The sequence below is a fragment of the Lathyrus oleraceus genome, chromosome 7, assembly GCF_024323335.1.
Source record: "Lathyrus oleraceus cultivar Zhongwan6 chromosome 7, CAAS_Psat_ZW6_1.0, whole genome shotgun sequence".
NCBI lineage: Eukaryota > Viridiplantae > Streptophyta > Magnoliopsida > Fabales > Fabaceae > Lathyrus > Lathyrus oleraceus.
The window spans coordinates 198576660-198600694 of record NC_066585.1 but is presented as its reverse complement, the minus strand read 5'-3'; the positions used below and the strand labels follow the sequence as shown (position 1 = coordinate 198600694).

The following is a 24035-nucleotide window of genomic DNA, read 5'->3' as shown; positions in this document are numbered from 1 at the left end:
AAATGACAAGATATAATATCAAACAAGTTTTCTTAACTTTGATCACATTTTCTGTAACTTTAATGTCACTTGAGTTACAAAATAAATCAATTCTCATATTTACTTAGAAGGACATAAATATTAAACGGTTGAAGAAAATATCAAGTCCTTGAGGTATGATGTTAAGCTTGCCAAGTTTCAAAATGTCTGACAAGATGTTTGATGGTTGTTTCGTTGGTAAACAATCTAGGAACTCATTTAAGGTATTCTTAACATGAGGTCAAACGAAGTGCTAGAAGTTGTCCACTCAGATGTCTGTGGACCTTTTGGGGAGAAGTCTTTAGGAGACAATACACTATTCGTCTCATTTATTGATCAGCATGGTAGGAAGATGTGGATCTATTTAACTCAATCTAAGGATGACATATTTGTCATATTTAATAAGTTTAAGACTCAGATTGAAAACCAAAGCAGTAGAAGAATTAAGTTTCTAAGATATGACTGTGGTGGTGAATGAACATCAAAGGCCTTTGAGTCATTTTGTGAAGTCACAACTTCTTATACACCACAACATAATGGTTTACCTGAAATAAGAAATATAACTTTCTTAAATATGGTCAAATGTATGGTAAAGCAAATAGGTATGCCTAAGTCATTTTAGAGTGAAGTAGTTAACACTATAACATATGTGTTGAACAATTGTCAAACTATAAGGTTAAAGAACAAAGTGTCTGAGGGGATTGAAGTGGAAAAAAGCCTAGTGTGCAACATTTCAGAGTATTACTACACTATGTCACAAATATGTATTGGGTGTCAACATAACAAATTTGAATGATAAAAGCACACTAATGATACTAGTTGGTTATCATGCAATTAGTGCATGTAAAATGGATAATCTTACCACTCAATCTTTTTTTATTTGTCAATAGAGATATAAGGACGGGTGATGAAAGCTCATGGGATTAAAAACCATGGAGGAGTTGAAGAAAGTCTTAGGTGAGTTCATTACTCAGTGACTGGTGATAATGATGAATTATATGAAGAAGATATGGAAATTCCAAATGTTGAGGTGAATCAGAGACCATAAAGAACAAGGAACATTCCAAAAAATTGCAAGAATGTGAATTGAACAATGATAATGAGGTGACTGAAGAATGTGATTTGGTTCATATGGCATTAATGGCAGATGTTGAGTCCATCAAACATCTTGAAGCCTTAATGAGCAAGACATGGAAAAAGGAAATGAAAGAAGATATATTTGCAATTGAAAAGAATGATATATGGGAGATAATAGAACTACCATATAATAAAAATGTTATTAAAACAAAGTAGGTGTTCAAACTTAAACACAATTCAGATGGATCAATTGCAAAAACACAAGGTCATGCTAGTTTCTAGAGATTTTCTATAAAGACAAAGTATAGACTATTAGTTAGGCTTGTGATAGCGAGAAAAAATGTCAGGGGATGGTCCAAGTTTCACTTAGATGTTAATTTAACAATTTTAAATTGGCCAACTGTGAAACTGGTCTTTTTCACTAAAGCACCAGGATTTGAAATCAAAGAGACTGAACAAGGCACTTTATGAAATAGGCACTTGAAGCCTGGAATAAGAAATGGATAGATATCTAGTAAAATTGACCTTGAGCAAATGCATGACTGAGGATTGTGGGAAATATCATTAAGAATAACTATGATATGCTTGTATGTTACTTGTGAGTGAAAGCGTTGAATTTGAGATTTAAGAGATTCAAGGAACTCATGATTTCAGAATTTGATATGATTGATCTAGGCATGCTATCTTATTTCCTAGGAATAGAAATTCTCAACTCTTTAAAAGGATTGATACTACACCAAAGAAAGGACTTTTTTCCTTCCTTACCCCTTTTTTGAATTTTTATTCCCTATATACCCTATTCTGAAATTAAATTCCCAGAGTGCCCCTTTTTCTAGTATCCACTCGTTCAATTGGATGGACGAGTTGCTGAAAATATTTTCTTGTAGTGTGGACTCGGCCAATGGTTGACCGAGCTATTGAAGGAAGGAATTTTGTTTATTCTTTTTTTAATTTAAGTACATTTTTAATATTATTAATAATTGTAATAAATAATGGATACTGGTAATGAAAATATATCTTCCAGGTAATGAAAGCATATAAATCATACAAATTTACAATGATGATGACATAATGGATACTGGTAATGAAAACATATCTTTTAGGTACTATTATAGAATCATAAATCAATTATAATTTATCATACTTTATTGTTTAAACATTATATTTCTGAAAATGTGTGGCTAAGATAGATGTTAAATAATATTTTAAATATGGAAAAATCATTTTTCACTAATGTAATTAGTTAATTTATTTATTTTTCTATTTTTAAGTAAAAATAATTATAATTATAATATTATAACAATTATATACAAAATATATATTTGTAAGAATAAAATCAATGTCTTTATCTCATATTGTCAACATAAAAATAAAATAAAAATTTATAATCTATCGACTACTATTTTTTCACACTTTAAATTTTTAACGCTATTTTATTTGAAAATGAGTTATTAAAAAAATCGTGTAAGCGTAAAACTCATACAATGAAAAAAAGGTAGGGATTGTGATCCATTGAAATCACAGGTAGATTGCAATTCTATAATAGTACCGGGAGATATATTTTTATTATCAATATCCACTATTTCGTTAACATTGTGAATTAGTGTGATTTATATGCTTTCATTACCAGGAAAATATGTTTTCATTACTGGTATCCAGTATTTATTACAATTTTTATATGCTTAACTAATATAATTATAATTTTATTATTAAAACAAATATTTAATTTACAAAAACATTATTATAAAAAAACTATAATTTATATTATTTAAATAAAAAAACTATTATAAAAATATTTATTAATAATACTAAAAATATATTTAAATTAAAAATAAAAAAATCTTCAATAACTCGATCAATCATTGGCCGAGTTCACACTACAAAAAAACATTTTCAGTAACTCGTCCATCATTTGGACGAGTGGATACTAAAAAAAAGAGATATTCCAAAAATTTAATTTTAGAATAGGGTATATAGGAAATAAAAAATAAAAAAAGAGTCGAGGAAAAAAGTCCAAAGAAATTATGTCAGTGAAGTAATCAAAAGATCTAAGATGAGACCATGCATCGAAGCAACAACACCTATTAAAGTAAACCTCAAGTCGATTCTCTCGGATATCTATGCAATGACAAGTCAAATATTTATTTTGTTATTGGTTTGGTGAACAGATTTATGAATGATCTCAAGGTAACTCATATGACTATAGTTAGAAGAGTGTTGAGGTGTTTTAAGGGTCCACTATGGAATGATGTTTCCAACATTTGCAAAGAACTCTAAACAGAGATTATTTATTACTCGTATTGAAACTGATGTGGTGATAAATTGAATAGAAGAAACACTAAATGGTACTATTTAAGTTACTTGATTCATCAATTTCTGATGCTTAAGAAAACAATCAGTTGTGATGTTCCATCATGCGAGTCATAATGCATAGTTTGATCATATGTCTCATGTCAGGCTAAATAGGTAGAGTTAGTTCTAAAGAAATTGAGGATTGAAATTAATAGGGCAATCAAACTCCAAATTGATAACAAATCAACTATCAGTGTAACAAAGAATCTAATTTTGCATGGTAGCAACAAATATATTGAAGCAAAATTTCACTTCTTGAAGCAACAAGTCAATCAAGGATAATTAGAGGTTGCATATTATCTTATCCCTATACACGTTGAAGATGTGCTTACCGAAGAATTGATTACTAACAAAAATTTTAATCTAAAAAATTTCATATGATTACAACTAATTACATATGCAATTAGTACTAATTCTATACATGGTTACTACTAATTACACATATAATTGTCACTAGTCCCTAGTCCCATATATGATTACATAGTAACTCATTATATGGTTACTAACTAAAAACTAGAAATTATGTATATGGTTACTATAGAAATTATGTATATGGTTACTAAGTAGAAATTAATTACTCCGTTAGTTGCACAATCCTATATGATGTAATACATTTCTAAGAACAACCAATCATAATTTAATATAATCCTCAATTTAATTCCTATCAATTTTATCTTCTCTTCCCTAAATCCTTATTTCTTAAGAAGCAAGAAAGTTGCTCTAAATATTGAACTATATTTTATGTCTTGTTCTCTCATCTCATGTTACTTTTTTATTTATCATTATCCATGTTGAATAATATAATATTACAATCTTAGAAATATGCTTGAAATCTTAATACAATTATAATTGAGAATGAATTTAAATTTAATTTAAATAACATTTAAAAAATAATTTAATTTTACACAAATAAATTTTAAATGATTTAAGATTATTTGTCTCACTAAAATGTTTAACGAAATGAGACTTCACTCCCCCTTCCCAAAATATCAATTATTAATTTTTTACATCTATGACGAACTGAATGAACGTTATTATTTCCACACCCTTTTTTTCCTTACACTATTTTTTCCTCGCACACCTTATTGTTTTCTCACACACACACCGTGTAGTAAGGTGGTGCTTCTAGCTTGCTTCTTCACAAGATATGTCATCTGCATATTCTTTATGTAACCATTTTGATTCTTCACCTAAGCCTTATATTCCATAATTTGTTGTTATTACATATGCAAGGGAAACAGTAATGACATCGAAGGTACAATAATATTTGCATTTTATCACTCAAACGATAACAAACAGTTCATGTTCATAAAGTTAATTATGATAGCAGAATTATACGAATACCACTATCAAGACCTATGCAATAACAAATTCTGAAACTCAAAACCCAAAGACCTGCAAGGGTTTCCAAACATTAAAAAGACTACTACGCAATCTCCAAATACTTAAAATCCACCACGAAGGCGCAAAACAAGGTGAAGAGTAGACTCCTTCTGAATGTTGTAGTCAGAAAGAGTCCTTCCATCCTCCAATTGCTTCCCAGCAAATATCAACCTCTGCTGATCTGGTGGGATTCCCTCCTTATCCTGAATTTTTGCCTTCACGTTATCAATCGTGTCTGAACTTTCTACCTCCAAAGTAATGGTCTTTCCTGTCAAAGTTTTCACAAAGATCTGCATACCTCCCCTCAAACGAAGGACAAGATGAAGGGTGGATTCCTTCTGGATATTGTAATCAGCCAAGGTTCGTCCATCTTCGAGTTGTTTCCCAGCAAAAATCAACCTTTGCTGATCTGGGGGAATACCCTCCTTATCCTGTATCTTAGCCTTGACATTGTCAATTGTGTCTGAGCTCTCTACCTCCAAAGTAATTGTCTTGCCAGTAAGGGTCTTCACAAAAATCTGCATACCACCCCGAAGTCTCAAAACAAGATGAAGAGTGGACTCTTTCTGGATGTTGTAATCAGCCAGAGTTCTTCCATCTTCGAGCTGCTTACCAGCAAAAATCAACCTTTGCTGATCTGGTGGAATACCCTCTTTGTCCTGTATCTTGGCCTTCACATTGTCTATGGTGTCCGAACTCTCCACCTCCAGGGTGATGGTCTTTCCTGTGAGGGTCTTGACAAAGATTTGCATACCACCACGGAGACGGAGCACCAGATGAAGGGTGGATTCTTTCTGGATGTTGTAGTCAGCTAAAGTTCTGCCATCCTCAAGTTGTTTGCCAGCAAAGATGAGCCTCTGTTGGTCAGGTGGAATGCCCTCTTTATCCTGAATCTTGGCTTTGACATTGTCAATGGTATCAGAGCTCTCCACCTCAAGGGTAATGGTCTTTCCAGTGAGAGTCTTCACAAAGATTTGCATCCCGCCGCGGAGACGAAGCACCAAATGGAGAGTTGATTCCTTCTGTATGTTGTAATCAGCAAGGGTACGCCCATCCTCCAGCTGCTTGCCAGCAAAAATGAGACGCTGCTGGTCTGGAGGGATCCCTTCCTTGTCTTGAATCTTGGCCTTAACATTGTCTATGGTATCTGAACTCTCAACTTCGAGAGTAATGGTCTTGCCAGTGAGGGTCTTAACGAAGATTTGCATCTAAATTATCCAAAACAAACAAAAAGAAATAAATCAACAACCAATTACCATGAAGAGGTGTTATAGAGAACTGAAACACAAGATCAACTAAACTTACTAAACAATCAATAAATTGGATACAATATTACAATTTTATAAAAAGTATCCAATCAAATCAATGAATCAATGGATTAAATATCCACGGACTAATCTAGTTAAAGGAAACTTTAGAATCATACAATACATGATCCAGATCTGACAATTTGTATGCACACTTTATGATCAATTTGAAAATCGTATTTGATGACCAAAAAGTTGAATAAATCAGGAAATTTTTAACATGGATATATAATAAATCAAATAAAGGGTTCAACTCAGAATAACTTTGCATCACATGGAAAACAAATTGTACAGATCGAATTATCAATAAAAAAGATAACGCAAAACCCTAATAATCCATGTCTAAAAACCTATATCAAATTCAAAGTTGAGAAGAGAAGTAGATGATAGATACCTTGAAACGATGTTGTGTGCTAGGTATGAATCTCTTTTCTATATAACAATAGAACCTGTTTGTTTGGAATATGAATATGAAAAAATGGCTTTGCCGGATTTGGTTTTATAGAAGAAAAACAACGATGGAGGTTTCAGCAACGGCAATTCTACCAATTAAAATATGACACGAGGATAAAATATGAGGTCGGCAACGTTTGGTATCAAAGTCATATTCGGCAACTGATGACTTGTCATGGAGTAGATAATAACATACATCCCCTTCCAACCACGTCTAGAATCTGTTGGCCTAGTTTGTCTTCCACCGTCTCTAGAGATTTCTTCTAATCAAAGTTTTCTTTTTCTTTTAGTTTTGTATCTTATTATTCTTTATTTATTAGAATGAAAGAAAGAGAAATTTATAGAATTCGAAGAAAAAGTAATAATAAATGATAGAAGATAGAAGATATGTTTGAAAAAAATATCATTAATATCCTATTGAAATGTAAAATAATTTATAATTTGGATTAAATATTTTTGACAAAATGACTTATAAGTTGTGATCAAGGGAGTAATAAATAAGTTTGGATATCTTTTCAATTTTTTTAAATAGACCAAATAAATAAAAAGAAAACAAAAAATACAAAATACTAGGGAACATAATCCACACAAGTTGAAATCACGAAATCAATCCAAAAAAGTATATATTTAGATTAAATACAACAAAAGTGATATTTTTAAATAAACTAAAACAAAAGCATACAAACGATCAACATTACTCAGCTAACCCGCTTACGGACGTGAAATCAAATAACAAAAGAAAGAGCTTTGTACGAGAATTCACTTTTTAACATGGTGAATGAACCAACCTCCAACATTGTTTAGTTCACGAACCAATAACCTCTGTAGAAAAATCCAGCAAGCAATACGACTCTTTCGAGCCAAACAATCCAACATCAAATAAAATGATACGAATATATCAACTGACATCAATCACTGATACGGATAATAAGTTAATGTCAGCGTAGATGAGGCAAACCTTAAATCTTAAAACCTGCAGAACTCAACAAATCTGAAGTCAAATAGAGAATTAAAAGTTCAGGATACCAATCTGCACCAGAAACAGAAACTTACAATTGTGGCTTACCATCGAGAAGGAGCTTCCGTCGGCGAAACTACGATAGTGATGGAACCACCGTCGTTTAAAAGATGCACCGGAAAAAGGGAAAAAACCACCACCCAAAAAAGCTCAAGTTAAAATCGGAACAAGAAACATTTAATCCAACAAAATCAGCTGACTACAAATGTTATTTTGGTGGAAGGATTGTCGCTCTCCATAAGTTTAAATTGTCTATAAAGGATGTTTTTCTACTGCTCTTTCAAATATTGAAATCACCAAAGAAATGTAATCTTCAACAATTTTTGCAAGAGGGAGAGAAGAATACATAATCAATGAGATGAAATTCTAGAGATTGCAAAAGCAATGATGGAGATTATGGTGATGATGTTCAGACGATCGACAATTCTCTTATATCAAAAAAATATGTTTTCAAATATAATAACAAATAAAATGTTATTGAAGATTGTTCAGCTAATGTGTGTTAGTTGAGCAACATGGGTGTAAATCTCTGGTCCAAGATTCAATATCTGAGAATAAAATACTAACTGACAAAATAATATTATCCATGTGGCAACAAAAAAGATAAACAGGGTCGGTCCTGAGCAAAGGAAAAACAATCCTTAGTTCAGAGCCTCCAAATTAAGGGGGTCTCATTTTGTTTTAAAAAAAGCGAAATATATACTTGATGTTGGAAATCCCCCAAAATCTATGGAGAATTTCAATCAATCTTGATGAACACGATTGTTATTACCCACACAATAGCAATGCAAAGAGAATAACAATGGACAAAGAAAGAAAGTAAAGAACGATGAAGGAGAAAAGTAATATAATTCTGCAGAGTTTCTCTCTGCCCACAAACTGTGGAAAACTTCTTATTCACTTTGCAACTGCAAAATACTGTGAATACAATGTTATGAATACTCTATTCACTTCATTACAAAAATAAGGGTTACTCCCTCTATTTATAGATTTAGGTTAACTTGGACCTCAAGCTAAAACCCAAAACTATAAAAGCCTAAAATAGCTAACACTACTAAAATAGGCATAAGTCGAAATACTGTGTGAAGCAACATGCTTCGACACTTCGACACACTAATATAACTCAACACACTAGGTGGTTCGACACTTCCTTACTCTGTCGAGCAACATGCTTCGACATAAGGAATTATAATTCAACACACCACCTAATTCATTGTGTCTAAGCTATCTATATTCATCATAGCTCTTAGTCTTCTGAACACTTCGACCTGCACTTCTTTCATCATGATGTCTGCAATCTGATTCTCAGTTCTGCAGTGTTCCACATTCATCTTTCCATCTGCTATCTGCTCTTGAAGATGATGGAACCTAATTTTGATCTGCTTGCTTCGACCATGTGCTATCGGATTCTTCGCCAGATTGATAGCTGACATGTTGTCGATCCTCATGGTAATTGTTCCATGACTCTTCGTTGTCATCTCTTCGACCAGATTCACCATCCACGTTGCTTGACATGCACAAATAGAAGTAGTTATGTATTCTACTTCGCACGACGATAATGCCACTACTGGCTCTTTTCTCGGACTCCAAGCAATTGGTGCACCACCTAGCATAAACATATAGCCAGCTATGGATTTTCGATCCTCAGCATCACTACACCAACTTGAGTCGGTGTATTCCACTAATTTGCATTCTTTTCCTTCATCAGCTGCAGGAAACAAAATGCCATAGTCGAGAGTTCCTTTCAGATACCTTAGTATCCCCTTTGCCACTGCTAGATGTGATACTTTTGGCTTTTGCATGAACCTACTCACCATACCTACAACGTATGCTAAGTCAGGCCTTGTGTGACAAAGGTATTGAAGTGACCCAATAAGTCTTATGTATTGGGTTAGGTCGACATCATCTTCATCTGAATCTTTTGATAGTTGTAATTTGGGCCCAGCTGGAGTTGAAGTTGGGTTGCAATCTTGCATCTCAAATCTCTTGAGTATTTCGCCTGCATACCTTCTTTGGTGCATCATCAAACCTCTACCACTCTTGTAGAATTCAATGCCAATGAAATATGAAATATCACCCAGATCTGACATTTCGAATTCCTTGTTGAGATCACCTTTGAAGTCTTCGATCTCCTTCTTGCAACTACCTGTTATCAACAGGTCATCGACATAGAGGCATAGTATAAGCAATTCATTCTTGCTTCTTCTTACATATACTCCATGTTCATATTTGCACTTCACAAATTCCTTATCCCTTATAAAGCCATCTATCTTTTTGTTCCAAGCTCTTGGAGCTTGTTTAAGTCTGTACAGGGCTTTATACAACATGTACACTTTTCTTTCTTCGCCATGTTTCACAAACCCAGCTGGTTGTGCAACATAAACTTCTCCTTCTAAGGGGCCATTAAGGAATGCATATTTCACGTCCATCTGACACATCTGCCAGTTTTTCATGTTTGCTCGACCAACAACCAACCTAATTATTTCAATCCTAGCAACAGGTGCAAAAACTTCATCAAAGTCGATTCCTTCTTTCTGAAGAAATTCTTTCGCCACAAGTCTCACCTTGTGTCGAGTCACTTCTCCTATAGGATTCAACTTCACCTTGTATACCCATTTCACATTGATTGCCTTCTTGTCTTAGGGAAATTCGACAAGTGACCAAGTGTTGTTGACTTTGATTGACTTCAGCTCTTCGTCCATTGCTTTCATTCACTTCGAATCTTTCAATGCATCAACTCCATTGACAAGTTTGACATATGCGTAGAAAGCATAACGTACCTGCTCACCTTCTTCGTTGACCACATCATCTGATGTAATCACATATTCTTGCAATCTTGTAGGCATGTGTCTTGTTCTCTGAGGTCTGCTTGGGCTTGCTTCACCTCCGACTTCTTCCTGTCGAACTTCTCTTTCGACTTCACTAATTGGTTCATCATAAAAGATTCTCACTGAATCTTTCTTGACATTCTCAGTCCAATCCCACTTCTTAAGCTCATATATGATCACGTCCCTACTGGTCACTACTTGCTTATTCACTAGGTCGAACAATTTGTATCCTCCTGTCGAATGATATCCTATCAGGATCATCTGACTCGACTTGTCATCAAGTTTTCTTCTCAACTGATCTGGCACATGTCTATATGCTATAGATCCAAACACCCTCAGATGACTCAAGCTAGGCTTGAGACCAGACCAACATTCTTCTGGCGTGATTCCTTTTAGCTTCTTCGTTGGACATCTGTTCAGGATATATGTCGCAGTCGACACAGCTTCTCCCCATAATTCTTTGGGTAGATGCTTGCCTTTCAACATACTTCTAAGTATATTCATGATGGTTCTATTCTTCCTTTTTGCGACTCCATTCTGCTGTGGAGTGTAGGTGGAACCACCTCATCCACAATCCCTTCTTTCACACATAATACGCCGAAGTCTTTCAACACATATGCTCCACCATCATTAGTCCTCAAAATCTTGATCTTTCGACCGCTCTGTCTTTCGACCATAGATTTAAACTTGGCAAATACCTCGATCACTTTACTTTTCTTCTTGATCAGGTAAAACCACAGTTTTCAACTGAAATCATCTATGAATGTAACAAAGTATTTGTTACCTCCAATCGAATCCACCTGGAGAGGACCACATACACCAAAGTATATGACTTCAAGAATTGCCTTCGACCTTCTTCTTGCATCCTTATTGAAGTTATTCTTATACTGCTTTGCCTGCACACATTCTTTACACACTTTGTTTGGAATGTCGATTTCTGGTAATCCTGAAACCATATTTCTTCTCTTCAAATCTCTGATGTCTTTGAAATTAACATGGCCAAGTCTGTAATGCGATATCCATTCATCTCTGTTGGATGCTATTGCAAGGCACTTATGCTCTATCACATTTATTTCAATCTTGAAGGTTCTATTCTGAGACATTGGAACCTTTAAGATCAATCTTCCATTTGAGTCGAGAACTCTCATCATCTTGTCTTTGATCGACACCTTGTAGTTCTTTTCGACTAACTATCTTATGCTGAGCAAATTACTCTTCATGCCTGGTATGTACAACACATTTGAAATTACTTACCTCTTGCCATCTTTCCTCATAATCAGAACATCACTAACACCTTCAGCTGCTAGAGTGTTGTCACTTTCAAATTTCACCATGTTCTTCATTAAGGGTTTAATGTTGACAAACCAATCTTTTCTTCCAGACATGTGTGATGAGCATCATGAATCCAAGTACCACTAATCCTTGAATCTCTCTTCATCTCTTGTTGTAATCATCAACAACGTCTCTTCTTATTCATGTTTCGCCAGCTTTGCATAAGTTTCTTGGTTCTTCTATTTTTCTGGACAATCACTAGAATAGTGACTATACCTTTGACAATTGTAATACCGAATGTGACTCTTGTATGGCTTTTGACCACCACCTCTTTCTCTACCTGCAACACCACCTCTTTGGTTGCCTTGGTTCCAGGGTTTTCTCTAATTCGACCAGTTTCTTTCTTGCTGATTTCGACCAGTCGAATTATTGTAGCCTCCTCTGCCTTTATTGTCATTCCAACTTCCTTTGCCTTTTCTTTCTTTTGTTGATTGAGCCTGCAAAGCCATATCACTCTTCGACTTTCCTACAGCTCTTTCAGCCATTCTTTGTTCATGAGATTCAAGCGTCCCTTGAAGCTCTTCCTTTGTCAGTTTTGACAAATCTTCCGACTCTTTTTTTGCTACTACCACGTGGTCGAACTTTGGAGCCAACGACCTCAAGATCTTTCCAACAACAGATCTTGATGTCAACACTTCTCCACATACCTTCATTTGATTCACCAGTTTCGTAAACTTGGTAAAGAAGTCAGTTATGCTTTCGTTGTCTTCCATCTGAAGCAATTCATACGTTCTTTTGTGGGTTTGTAACCTCACCTCTTTCACCTTCTCCGCGCCTCCAAACGGTTTCTCCAGAATTTCCCATGCTTCTTTCGCTGACTCTACAGCACTAACCTTTTCAAAGTCATTTGCATCAACACATTGATGGATCATAAAGAGAGCTTTATAATCTTTCTTCTTCAATTCTTTATGTGCATCCTTTTCTTGATCCGCTGCGACTTCTGCAAGCGTTGCTACTCCTTCCTTCACAAGATCCCAAAGATCTTAATAACAAAATACAACCTTTATCTGCTTGCACAAATTCTCATAATTGTTGTTCTTGAGAATTGGAAGATTTGCTAGAAAATGTTCGTTTGAATGATTTATTGCCATGGTGATTTTCTTCCTACGAATCAATTAAACCGGGGCTCTTGATACCAAATGTTGGAAATCCCCCAAAACCTATGGAGAATTTCAATCAATATTGATGAACATGATTGTTATTACCCACATAATAGCAATGAAAAGAGAATAACAGTGGAGAAAAAAAGAAAGTAAAGAACGATGAAGGAGAAGAGTAATATAATTCTGCAGAGTTTCTCTCTGCCCACAAACTGTGGAAAACTTCTTATTCACTTTGCAACTGCAAAATACCGTGAATACAATGTTATGAATACTCTATTCACTTCATTACAAAAATAAGGGTTACTCCCTCTATTTATAGATTTAGGTTAACTTTGACCTCAAGCCAAAACCCAAAATTATAAAAGCCAAAAATAGCTAACACTACTAAAATAGGCATAAGTCGAAATCCTGTGTAAAGCGACATGCTTCTACATTTTGATACACTAACACAACTCAATACACTAGGTGGTTCGACACTTCCTTACTCTATCGAGCAACATGCTTCGACACAAGGAATTATAATTCAACACTTAATAATCTATTAAATAAATTATAAAATGAAAAATAAACAGGAGTTTGTCATTGGTTGAGAGGTAGGAGATTGATTTTTAAACATGGTGGTAAAGGTTGTAGGTTAAATCCTCCTTGTTATACTTTTCTAGGTGTGGTCATTGCAAGGCTCTTGCTTATGTAAGAATATTCTCTTGTCAAAAACTTCTACCATAACTAGCTTATAATCTTAATTTGGTAATTTTCACTTGTGAAAAAGTTTATATCAAGGTTGATCCTAATACTGTTTATACTATTTATTTAGATTTATGAAAAGTTTTTGTTGTATTCGAATTGGAGGAGGAAGTAGTTATAGCTAATGTTGGCACTGAGGAATACAAGGATTTGGTAAAGAAGTGAGTGAAATAACATATTTTTATTTGATGAATACAAAGTTTTTCTTTTTTATAAAAATACGTTTTTATTAGGGGTCCATTTTTACTATTTGTCATGGGCCTCTAAAAAGTCAGGACCGGCTCTGAAGATAAATATTACCCAATTAGGACGTCACATACAGAGATTAGATGAGTATAATGAAAAAAATTAAAACGACAAGGGATTTATAGTTTAAAGTTATAATCTCGTAATTTTTTTTATGGTGAATAAGTCAGAACTCACTTAAATGATAGGGGACAAAAGTACTACTAATTCTAAAAGAATATTAAAATGATCATAAAATTTAAGAAATTTATACCATTAAAAATAATAGGCTTAGTTGCAACTTTGGTCCCCCTATTATTCCTTTTTTTGGATTTTGATTTCCCCAATTTTAAAAATCACGATTTTGGTCCATTTTTAAAGTTTTGTGTTGGAATTTATCCCCCCCCCCCCCCCCCCCCCCCCCTCTCTTAATGATGTGTCGCTATTACTCATGACTTTTCATTTTCTATTTTCCCAAATATATTTCCATGTCATATTTGTCCATTTAAAATTAAATTATTTCAGTAAATTTAATATTAATTCAATTATCTCTTCTATTTTAAAAAATCAACTAATTAAAAAGAAGAATAAGTAAAACAATCAAGACATTATGAAATCCATTCTCTTCTTCTCTCATAGTGCAAAACACGAAGATGAACCCTAAATCCACATTCTATAATCGTCATTGCCAGTCTACTCATTCCTGGTTTCTTGGTTACTCATCTCCACCGCTCATTCTGAAATGTTAAACCCAACTTACGTTTCGAGGTATGTATGTTGTTGTCCTGGTTTTTCTTAGGGTTGTTGCCTCCATCACTTATCTCCACCGCTCATTCTGAAATGTCATTCCTGGTTTTGCTTACTATTTCTCGTTTATACTATGTTGCGTAGTTAAGTTATTTTGTTTCGTTGTGGTCTCAACCCCATTGAATAGGTGTTTAGAGATTTTTTAATGTTTGTAATTTGTTTATGTTTGTGGACATAGGATCATGTTTTTCCAATGTTTATGTTTATGGACCCAGGAACGTTTTTTCCTTTCAAGTTTGAACATTTGTTATGTTGTTGTCCCATTTGTGTTTATGTATTTGGTCATTGATTTGTTAATGTTATGATCCCTTATTTGGTTATGTTTATGTTTTGTTGTAGGCCATTTGATACCCAATTTTTCAAACTTAGAGTCCACCATAGGGGATATTTAGTACATCATCCAGTGAAGTGGTGTGTTGATGCGATTGTTTTCTAAAATGAATTGGGATTGGGATGTGAACGTAATGTCCTATATGAAAACTTAAAAACTGATTAAGGTGGGGGATATTGTAATATAAAGTGTTTATGGTATTAGAACCATAACGTTTCTTTTTCTTGCGGAATTCGGCCTTTGAATAATGACCAATATGTGTTAAGGTTCATATAAGATGTTAGAGGATTTAAATTCATTGACATGTATGTTGAACACAAATTTGAAGAAGTTAGTATTTGAGATGTTATTTTTTAGGATGTTAATGGTGAATATGCAAATGTTGAGGAAGAAAATGTTAAGGAAGAAAATGTTGAAGATGTAAGTGTTGAAGAAGCAAATGTTGAAGAAGCAAATGTTGAAGAAACAAATGTTGAAGAAGCAAATGAAGAAGAAAATGTTGAAGGGTTGATTTATGTATACTCCAAGACACACTCTTGAAATTAAAACTAAAGGGTTGATTGCATAAGCAATTGATAAATGAAGGTGAAGTTGTCAAAGGGTCAAGCTTATAAAGCCAAGAAAAAAGCAATATAATTGATTCAAGGTGATGGTCGTGAACAATTCAAACATTTGTAGAAGGTTCATATAAGATGTTAGAGGATTTAAAGTCATTGACGTTTATGTTGAACACAAAGTTGAAGAAGTTAATATTGAAGATGTTATTTTTGAGGATGTTAATGGTGAGGATGCAAATGTTGAGGAAGAAAATGTTGAAGATGTAAATGTTGAAGAAGCAAATGTTGAAGAAACAAATATTTATGAAGCAAATGTTGAAGAAGCAAATGAAGAAGAAAATGTTGAAGGGTTGATTTCTGTATACTCTAAGACACACTCAAAAAATGAAAACTAAAGGGTTGATTGCAGAAATAGTTGAGAAATGGAGGTGAATTTGTCAAAGGATCAAGCTTATAGAGCCAAGAAAAAAGCAATAGAATTGGTTCAAGGTGATGGTCGTGAACAATTCAAACATCTTGAGGAAGAGCGTTTTCGTGCTTTAAGCAAGAAGCATGAAGAGCGTTTCCGTGATTTAAGCAAGAAGCATGAAAAGGATGAAGCAAGAGAAAGATATGTGGGAAGAGCGTTTTCGTGCTTTAAGCAAGAAGCATGAAGAGTTGCAGTTGGAGTCTAAGGAAAAAGATGCACTTATCGAGCTACTTGAAGACCGAGTGACAAAGAGACAGAGAGAGTCGGAGGTTTCATCTTCCTCTAGCAGGCCTCAGCCTTCCGTCGCTTGGAAGAAGATTATTGATCAGCTTGTCCTCGAGAAGACTCAAATGAAGGCTTCTTTTGAGACCGAGATTCGACGCATTCGAAGGAAGTACGCACCTACAGCCAGACCTTCTGATATTGTTGTTAGGGATCCTTAGGATGACTAGTCTCCTTTTCTCTTGAATTTTTATTTGGTTTCTGAAATTGTACTTAGTGTAATCCTTCTAATTATATAAATAAAAAGAGATTTTTGGTCATATCAAATTGTTGCAATTGTTGTTATATATATATATATATATATATATATATATATATATATATATATATATAATATATATATATATATATATATATATATATATATATATATATATATATATATATATATATATATATATATATATATATATATATATATATATATATATATTTGCAAATGATATAGTAAGTTCCTTGAAAAATGAAAATAAATAAACAAGCATTGCATTCCATGCATCATTTGCATAAGCAGGTTTCTCTTTCGCCAGATGTCTCATTGGTGTTTCTTTTGTGCTTCAGCCAAGCTGACTCATCGATATAACACTCGCGCCAATCATCTGAGAATCATGGAACATCTTGAGCAAGAGAATAGAGAGCTGAAGGACGAGATCGCCCGCCTGACTGCCATGATGGAGTCAGTGCTAGCTGCTCAGAGCTAGTCGTCTCCAACACCTGCAACTCCTCCTCCTCAAAGGACCGTTATTTCAGAGGTGGCTACCTCTACCATGCCTGCTGCTACCGCTTATTTTGCACCTACCATGCCTGCCGGATTCCCGTGGGGAATGCCGCCGAACTTCATGCCTGAAGGCTTTGCGCCTACTTTTGCTTCCATGCCGGCATCTAGCCCGGTCATGTCTGTGCCACCTCCCGTTGTGCACACCTTACCTCGTGTGGAGGACACCATTTACCATTCCGAGCCATCTGAGGGCCCGAATGTTTATGAGAAAATGGACGAAATGAAATATCAATTTCTTGAGCCGCGGAAGGAATTGAAGACGTTGAGAGGTAAGAACCTGTTTGGGAAAAGTGTTGATGAGTTATGTCTGGTGCCAAATGTGAAGATCCTGGTGAAATTCAAAGTGCCTGACTTTGAAACATACAGAGGGAACTCATGCCCGCTCAGTCACTTGGTGATGTATGCCCATAAAATGTCTACCCAAACAGATAATGACCAGCTGTTAATCCACTACTTCCAAGACAGTCTGACCGGTGCTGCGCTCAGATGGTATATGGGGTTGGATAGTGCAAGTATCCGCACTTTCAACGATTTGGGAGAAGCTTTTGTCAAGCAGTATAAGTATAATGTGGATATGGCGCCTGATAGAGACCAATAGAGGTTTATGTCTCATAAGGATAAGGAAACATTCAAAGAATATGCGTAGAGGTGGAGAGAATTAGCTGCTCAAATCACCCCTCCTTTAGAGGAGAATGAGATGACAAAAATCTTTTTGAAGACCCTGAGTTCTTTTTACTATGAACGCATGATTTCCAGTTCCCCCAGTGACTTTACCGGAATGGTAAATATGGGGATGAGACTTGAAGAAGGTGTTTGAGAAGGACGATTGTGAAAGGAAGAAGTATCATCAAGTAAGAGATATGGCAGCAGTTTCGGGAAGAAGAAAGACAGTGAAGCTAATGCAATCTCCAGTGGGGGCAGAGGAGGCCTCATATCAGAAAGAGTCAACCATCCCGTCAACACCATCATCAAGTATCCTCAGTAATTCCAGTATTTTCGAACAGTCAATCAACACCAATTCAGCAACAATAACAACGTCAACAGCAACAACCACAACAACGAACAAACACCCACACCTACAACAATACCAACAATCATCATCAATAAAATTTCAAAAGGAAGAAGGTCTCTTTTGACCCAATTCCTATGACTTATGCAGAACTGTATCCATCTTTGGTTTTCAAGAACCTACTCCAATCGAGAAACCCGCCACAAATTCCAGAACCACTTCCATGGTGGTACAAACCTGAACTCCGTTGTGCTTTTCATCAAGGGGCACCCGGATATGACATTGAGAACTGCTATCCACTCAATTACGAAGTTTAGAAGCTGATAAAGAGTGGAATGGTATCCTTCCAGGACCGTGCGTCGAACGTGAAAGCAAATCCACTGCCCACTCATGGGAATTCTTCTGTTAACATGGTGGATGGTTGTCCCAGAGATTTAAAGTGTTTGATGTCCGTTTCATCTGGAGGTCCTTAGTGGCAATGCATAAGAACATTTGTATGGTGAGTGATTGTGAGCATGACCATGACGGTTGTGATATCTGCAGTGTCAACCCGGGGGGTTGTGTGGTAGTGAAAAAGGACATCTAGCGGTTGATGGATGAAGGCATGATCCAAATTGTTCAATCCCGTCATGTAGATGACGGTGTGAATGTCATAGTGCCCATTTTCAAGAATCTGGAAAGAGTAGTTATTCAGTACGATAGCAGTAATGATAACAGCCACAGTCAAAGATCGGTATCACCGTTGGTCATACGGTTAGCGGGCTCAATCCCGTATTCATCCGATAAAGCTGTTTTGTATTAGTATAATGCGACGATGTTGAAAGATGGTCAAGAGGTTCCATTGCCTACGTCCAGTTCTGTACTGAGTATTACTGATGTTACTAAGGTGACTCGTAGTAGTCGAGTGTTTGGGCCGGTGTTCCCAAAAGATAAGGAAGAATCAACTGTCAATAAGAAAGTGGAAGTGCCTGCTGTAGATCCGGTTAGTGCTCCAAAGTGTCAGTCTGGTGAATCCAGCAATTTGAAGGCTAATGATGATGATGAGGTACTTCGTCTAATAAAGAAGAGTGAGTTTAACGTGGTGGAACAACTACTCCAAACCCCCTCAAAGATTTCAGTACTGTCTCTGCTAATGAATTCAGAAGCACACAGGAAAGCACTACAAAGAGTTCTGGAGCAAGCGTTTGTGGAACATGATGTTACGGTGGATCAGTTTGATCATATAATAGCTAACATCACTTCTTGAAATAACCTCAGTTTTTATGATGAGGAACTCCCTGAGGAGGGTAGGAATCATAATCTGGATTTGCATATTTCCATGAATTGCAAGGATGACGCTTTGTCCAATGTATTAGTAGAGACCGGGTCTTCGTTTAAGGTACTGCCAAAGTCAACTCTTTCAAAGTTGTCATATCAAGGAGCGCCTATGAGGTATAGTGGTGTAATCGTCAAAGCTTTTGATAGTTCGCGCAAAACAGTGATAGGTGAAGTGGACCTTCTAGTGAAGATAGGTCCGAGTGATTTTCAGATTACTTTTCAAGTAATGGATATCCACCCCGCCTACAATTGTCTGTTGGGAAGGCCATGGTTCCACGAGGCAGGAGCTGTTACCTCTACACTACATTAGAAGCTCAAATTTGTCAAGAACGGGAAATTAGTCATTGTTGGCGGGGAGAAGGCGTTGTTGGTTAGCCACTTGTCATCTTTCTCTTACGTTGAATCTGAGGATGAGGTTGGAACTCCATTCCAAGCCTTATCTATTGCTGCTGAAAAGAGAGTTTGGGCACCTATGCCCTCATTAAAAGATGCAAGGAAGATTGTTGAAGAAGGCAATGTTGATCAGTGGGGGAACATGGTAGAGGTCTCTGACAACAAAGGTAGAACCGGTCTGGGTTTTCAGCAAGGTTTGTCTACTGCTAGATCAGAGGATATGCAACTTAGCTTCCGTAGCGGAGGGTTCATTCATGGAAATGAACAACACTTAGATGTTGTGCCAGAGGATGACGAAGAGGAAGACTGCACCAATTTTGTGACGCATGGAAAGGCTTGCAACAATTGGACTGCTGTTGATATTCCTATTATTTTGCATCGATCTAAGTAATTGCTTTTATTTGTGATCAAAAGTCCTTCTCCTATTCCTAAGGGGGAAGTGAACATTGTTTGGCATTTCAAAATTTGATCATCAATAAAAATTAATTCTATTCATCCACATCTATGATGTTTTGTTTTTACTTTTTGCTTTATTCTGAAAATGGTAATCACAAAAAAACATAAATAAACAATATAATTGTCCATCTGCATAATATTTGGTCACAAAATTCACTTCTCTAAAATCGAAATATCAAATCATTATGCAGGTTGGTTCCTAACCCCATTGAATACAATGATCCTTCTCCTTCTCCAAATTTTGAATTCCCTTTGTTCGAAGCCGAGGAAGAAGGTGATGAAGAAGTGAGTGATGAATTGTCTCGTCTTCTCGAGCATGATGAAAAGACCATTCAGCCTTTCGAAGAGCAGATTGAGTTAGTCAACTTGGGTTCCGAGGATGATGTGAAGGAAATGAAGATTGGGTCTCGATTGTGTCCAGACGCAAAGAAGGGGTTGGTTGATCTTCTTCGAGAGTATTCAGATGTGTTTGCTTGGTCCTATCAAGACATGCCTGGTTTGGATTCTGAGATTGTGGAGCATAGATTGCCGTTAAAGCCAGAATGCCCGCCAGTCAAGCAGAAGTTGAGAAGAACGCATCCTGATATGGAAATGAAGATCAAAGAAGAAGTGCAGAAGCAGATTGATGTCGGTTTCCTTGTGACCGCTGAATATCCGCAATGGATGGCCAATATTGTACTTGTGCCTAAGAAAGATGGAAAAGTCCGCATGTGTGTCGATTATAGAGATTTGAATAAAGCTAGTCCGAAAGATGATTTCCCTCTGCCACACATTGATATGTTGGTAGACAATACTGCTAAATTCAAAGTCTTTTCGTTTATGGATGGATTTTCCGGATATAATCAGATCAAGATGGCACCCGAAGATATGGAGAAGACCATATTCATTACACCCTAGGGAACATTCTGTTATAGAGTGATGCCTTTCGGTTTAAAGAATGCTGGTGCGACTTACCAAAGAGAAATGACTGCTCTTTTTCATGATATGATGCATAAAGAGATTGAAGTTTATGTCGATGACATGATTGCTAAATTTATTGAGGAAGAGGAACATGTTGAGCATTTGTTGAAGCTATTCCAACGTTTGAGGAAGTATAAACTCCGCTTGAATCACAATAAGTGTACTTTTGGTGTTCGTTCTGGTAAGTTGTTGGGTTTTATTGTCAGCGAGAAGGGTATTGAGGTTGATCCAGCCAAGGTCAAAGTAATACAAGAGATGCATGCGCCAAAAACTGAGAAGTAAGTCAGAGGTTTTCTCGGCCGCTTGAATTATATTTCTAGATTCATTTCACACATGACTGCCACATGTGCGCCTATATTGTAGCTTCTTCGGAAAGATCAGTCTTGTGATTGGACCGAAGATTGCCATAAAGCTTTTGACAGTATCAAAGAATATCTGCTTGAACCTTCGATTTTGTCTCCACCTGTTGAAGGAAGACCGTTGATCATGTATCTGGCTGTGCTTGAAGATAGTATGGGTTGTGTTCTTGGTCAGCAAGATGAGACTGGAAAGAAAGAATTTGCAATTTACTACCTCAATAAGAAGTTCACCGACAGTGAGACTCGGTACTCTATGCTTGATAAAACTTGTTGCGCATTGGCTTGGGCTGCCAAGCGTCTACGTTAGTATATGTTGAATCATACCACTTGGTTGATATCCAAAATGGATCCAATCAAGTATATATTTGAGAAGCCTGCTTTAATTGGGAGGATTGCCCGTTGGCAGATGTTGTTATCAAAGTATGATATTGAATACCGATCTCAGAAAGCAATCAAAGGTAGTATCTTGGCTGACCATTTGGCTCACCAACCGATTGAATATTATCAGTCAGTACAGTATGATTTTCCCGATGAAGAGATCTTGTACTTGAAAATGAAAGATTGTGATGAACCATTGCTTGAAGAAGGGCCAGAACCTGGTTCCCATTGGGGCATGGTATTTGATGGAGATGTTAATCAGTATGGTAATGACATTGGGGCAGTAATCATTACTTCTCAAGGCACGCATTTACCATTTACAACTAGATTGACTTTCAAGTGTACAAACAATATGGAAGAATATGAAGCTTGCATTATGGGGCTTGAAGAGGCCATTAATCTCAGAATCAAATGTTTAGATGTCTTTGGAGATTCGGCTTTGGTTGTGAATCAGATCAAAGGTGAATGGGAGGTGAATCAACCCGGTTTGATACCATATAGAGATTATGCGAGGAGGATATCAACTTTCTTTACAAAAGTTGAGTTTCATCATATCCCTCGAGATGAAAATCGGATGGCAGATGCTCTTGCAACGTTGGCTTCAATGACCGTTGTGAAATATTGGAATGAAGTTCCCAATTTGACTGTGATGCGTCTTGATAGGAAAACTCATGTGTTTGTTGTTGAAGAAGTCAACGATGAAAATCCGTGGTATTACAACATCAAATGTTTCCTCCAAAATCAGATTTACCCGCCTAGGGAATCTTTGAAAGATAAGAAGACTTTGAGAAGATTAGCCGACAACTTCTACCTGAATGGTGATGTGTTGTATAAGAGAAATTTCGACATGGTTCTGCTCAAATGCGTGGGTAGACACAAAGCAGTCTTGTTGATGACTGAAGTCCATGAAGGTTCCTTTGGTACTCATTCCAATGGACATGCAATGGCGAAGAAGACGTTGCGAGCAGGTTACTATTGGCTGACAATGGAATCTGATTGTTGCAAGTTTGTGAAGAAATGCCACAAGTGTCAAATTTATGCAGATAAGATTCATATTCCTTTGACACTGTTGAACGTCATTTCCTCTCCATGGCCCTTCTCCATGTGGGGAATTGATATGATTGGCATGATTGAGCCCAAAGCTTCGAATGGACATCGTTTCATTTTGGTGGCAATTGACTACTTCACAAAATAGGTTGAAGCGACATCGTATGCGAATGTAACCAAGCAAGTTGTTGTAAGGTTTATCAAGAATCAGATTATATGCCGTTATGGTGTGCCAAGTAAGATCATTACTGATAATGGATCGAACTTGAATAATAATATGGTGGAAGCTCTTTGTGAAGACTTCAAGATTGCACATCATAATTCTTCTCCCTACATACCCAAGATGAATGAGGCTATTGAAGCTGCAAATAAGAACATTAAGAAGATTATTCAGAAGATGGTTGTGACGTATAAGGATTGGCTTGAGATGCTCCCATTTGCTTTGCACGGGTATCGTACATCATCCGCACTTCAACAGGGGCAACCCCTTTCTCTCTTGTTTATGGTATGGAAGCAGTGCTCCCCGTAGAGGTTGAGATTCCATCATTGCGTGTGCTCATGGAAGCCAAGTTGACTAAGGTTGAATGGTGTCAAATCAGGTATGATTAGTTGAATTTGATTGAAAAGAAGAGATTAACGGTCATGTGTCATGGTCAGTTATATCAGCAAAGGATGAAGAAAGATTTTGATAAGAAGGTTAGACCTCGTGTATTTAGGGAAGGTGACCTTGTGATCAAGAAGATTTCATCTTTCAAACTAGACTCTAGGGGCAAATGGACTCCTAATTATGAAGGCCCATATGTTGTTAAGAGAGCCTTTTCAGGCGGTGCATTGATTCTTACAACTATGGATGATGAAGAGTTCACTCGTCCTGTGAACGCAGATGCAGTCAAGAAATACTTCGCCTAAAAATGAAAAAAGAACAGCTCGCTAAGTTGAAAACCCAAAAGGGAGGCTTAGGCAAAAATGAGCGTCTCGGTGGATTAAAAACCCGAAAGGGCGATCCAGGCAAAAGTTAGAGACATAAAACAAAAAGAATTTTCCCGATAAGT

The 24035-nt window shown here is 36.2% G+C and overlaps 2 protein-coding genes across 2 annotated transcripts; one reads left to right on the top strand and one right to left on the bottom strand.

Moving 5' to 3' along the window:
* Positions 1 to 4691: 4691 nt before the first annotated feature.
* Positions 4692 to 6776, bottom strand: LOC127101308 (polyubiquitin-like). Its single transcript, XM_051038683.1, has 2 exons — positions 6532 to 6776; positions 4692 to 6038 (listed from the first exon to the last, which is right to left on the bottom strand). The coding sequence occupies exon 2, from the start codon at positions 6036 to 6038 to the stop codon at positions 4893 to 4895; it is 1146 nt and encodes a 381-aa protein (XP_050894640.1). The 5' UTR covers positions 6532 to 6776; the 3' UTR covers positions 4692 to 4892.
* Positions 6777 to 15084: 8308 nt separating this feature from the next.
* Positions 15085 to 15930, top strand: LOC127102901 (uncharacterized). The gene is made up of 3 exons (XM_051040222.1): positions 15085 to 15108; positions 15336 to 15484; positions 15678 to 15930. Exons 1-3 carry the CDS (start codon positions 15085 to 15087, stop codon positions 15928 to 15930), a joined length of 426 nt encoding a protein of 141 aa, XP_050896179.1.
* Positions 15931 to 24035: the final 8105 nt, after the last annotated feature.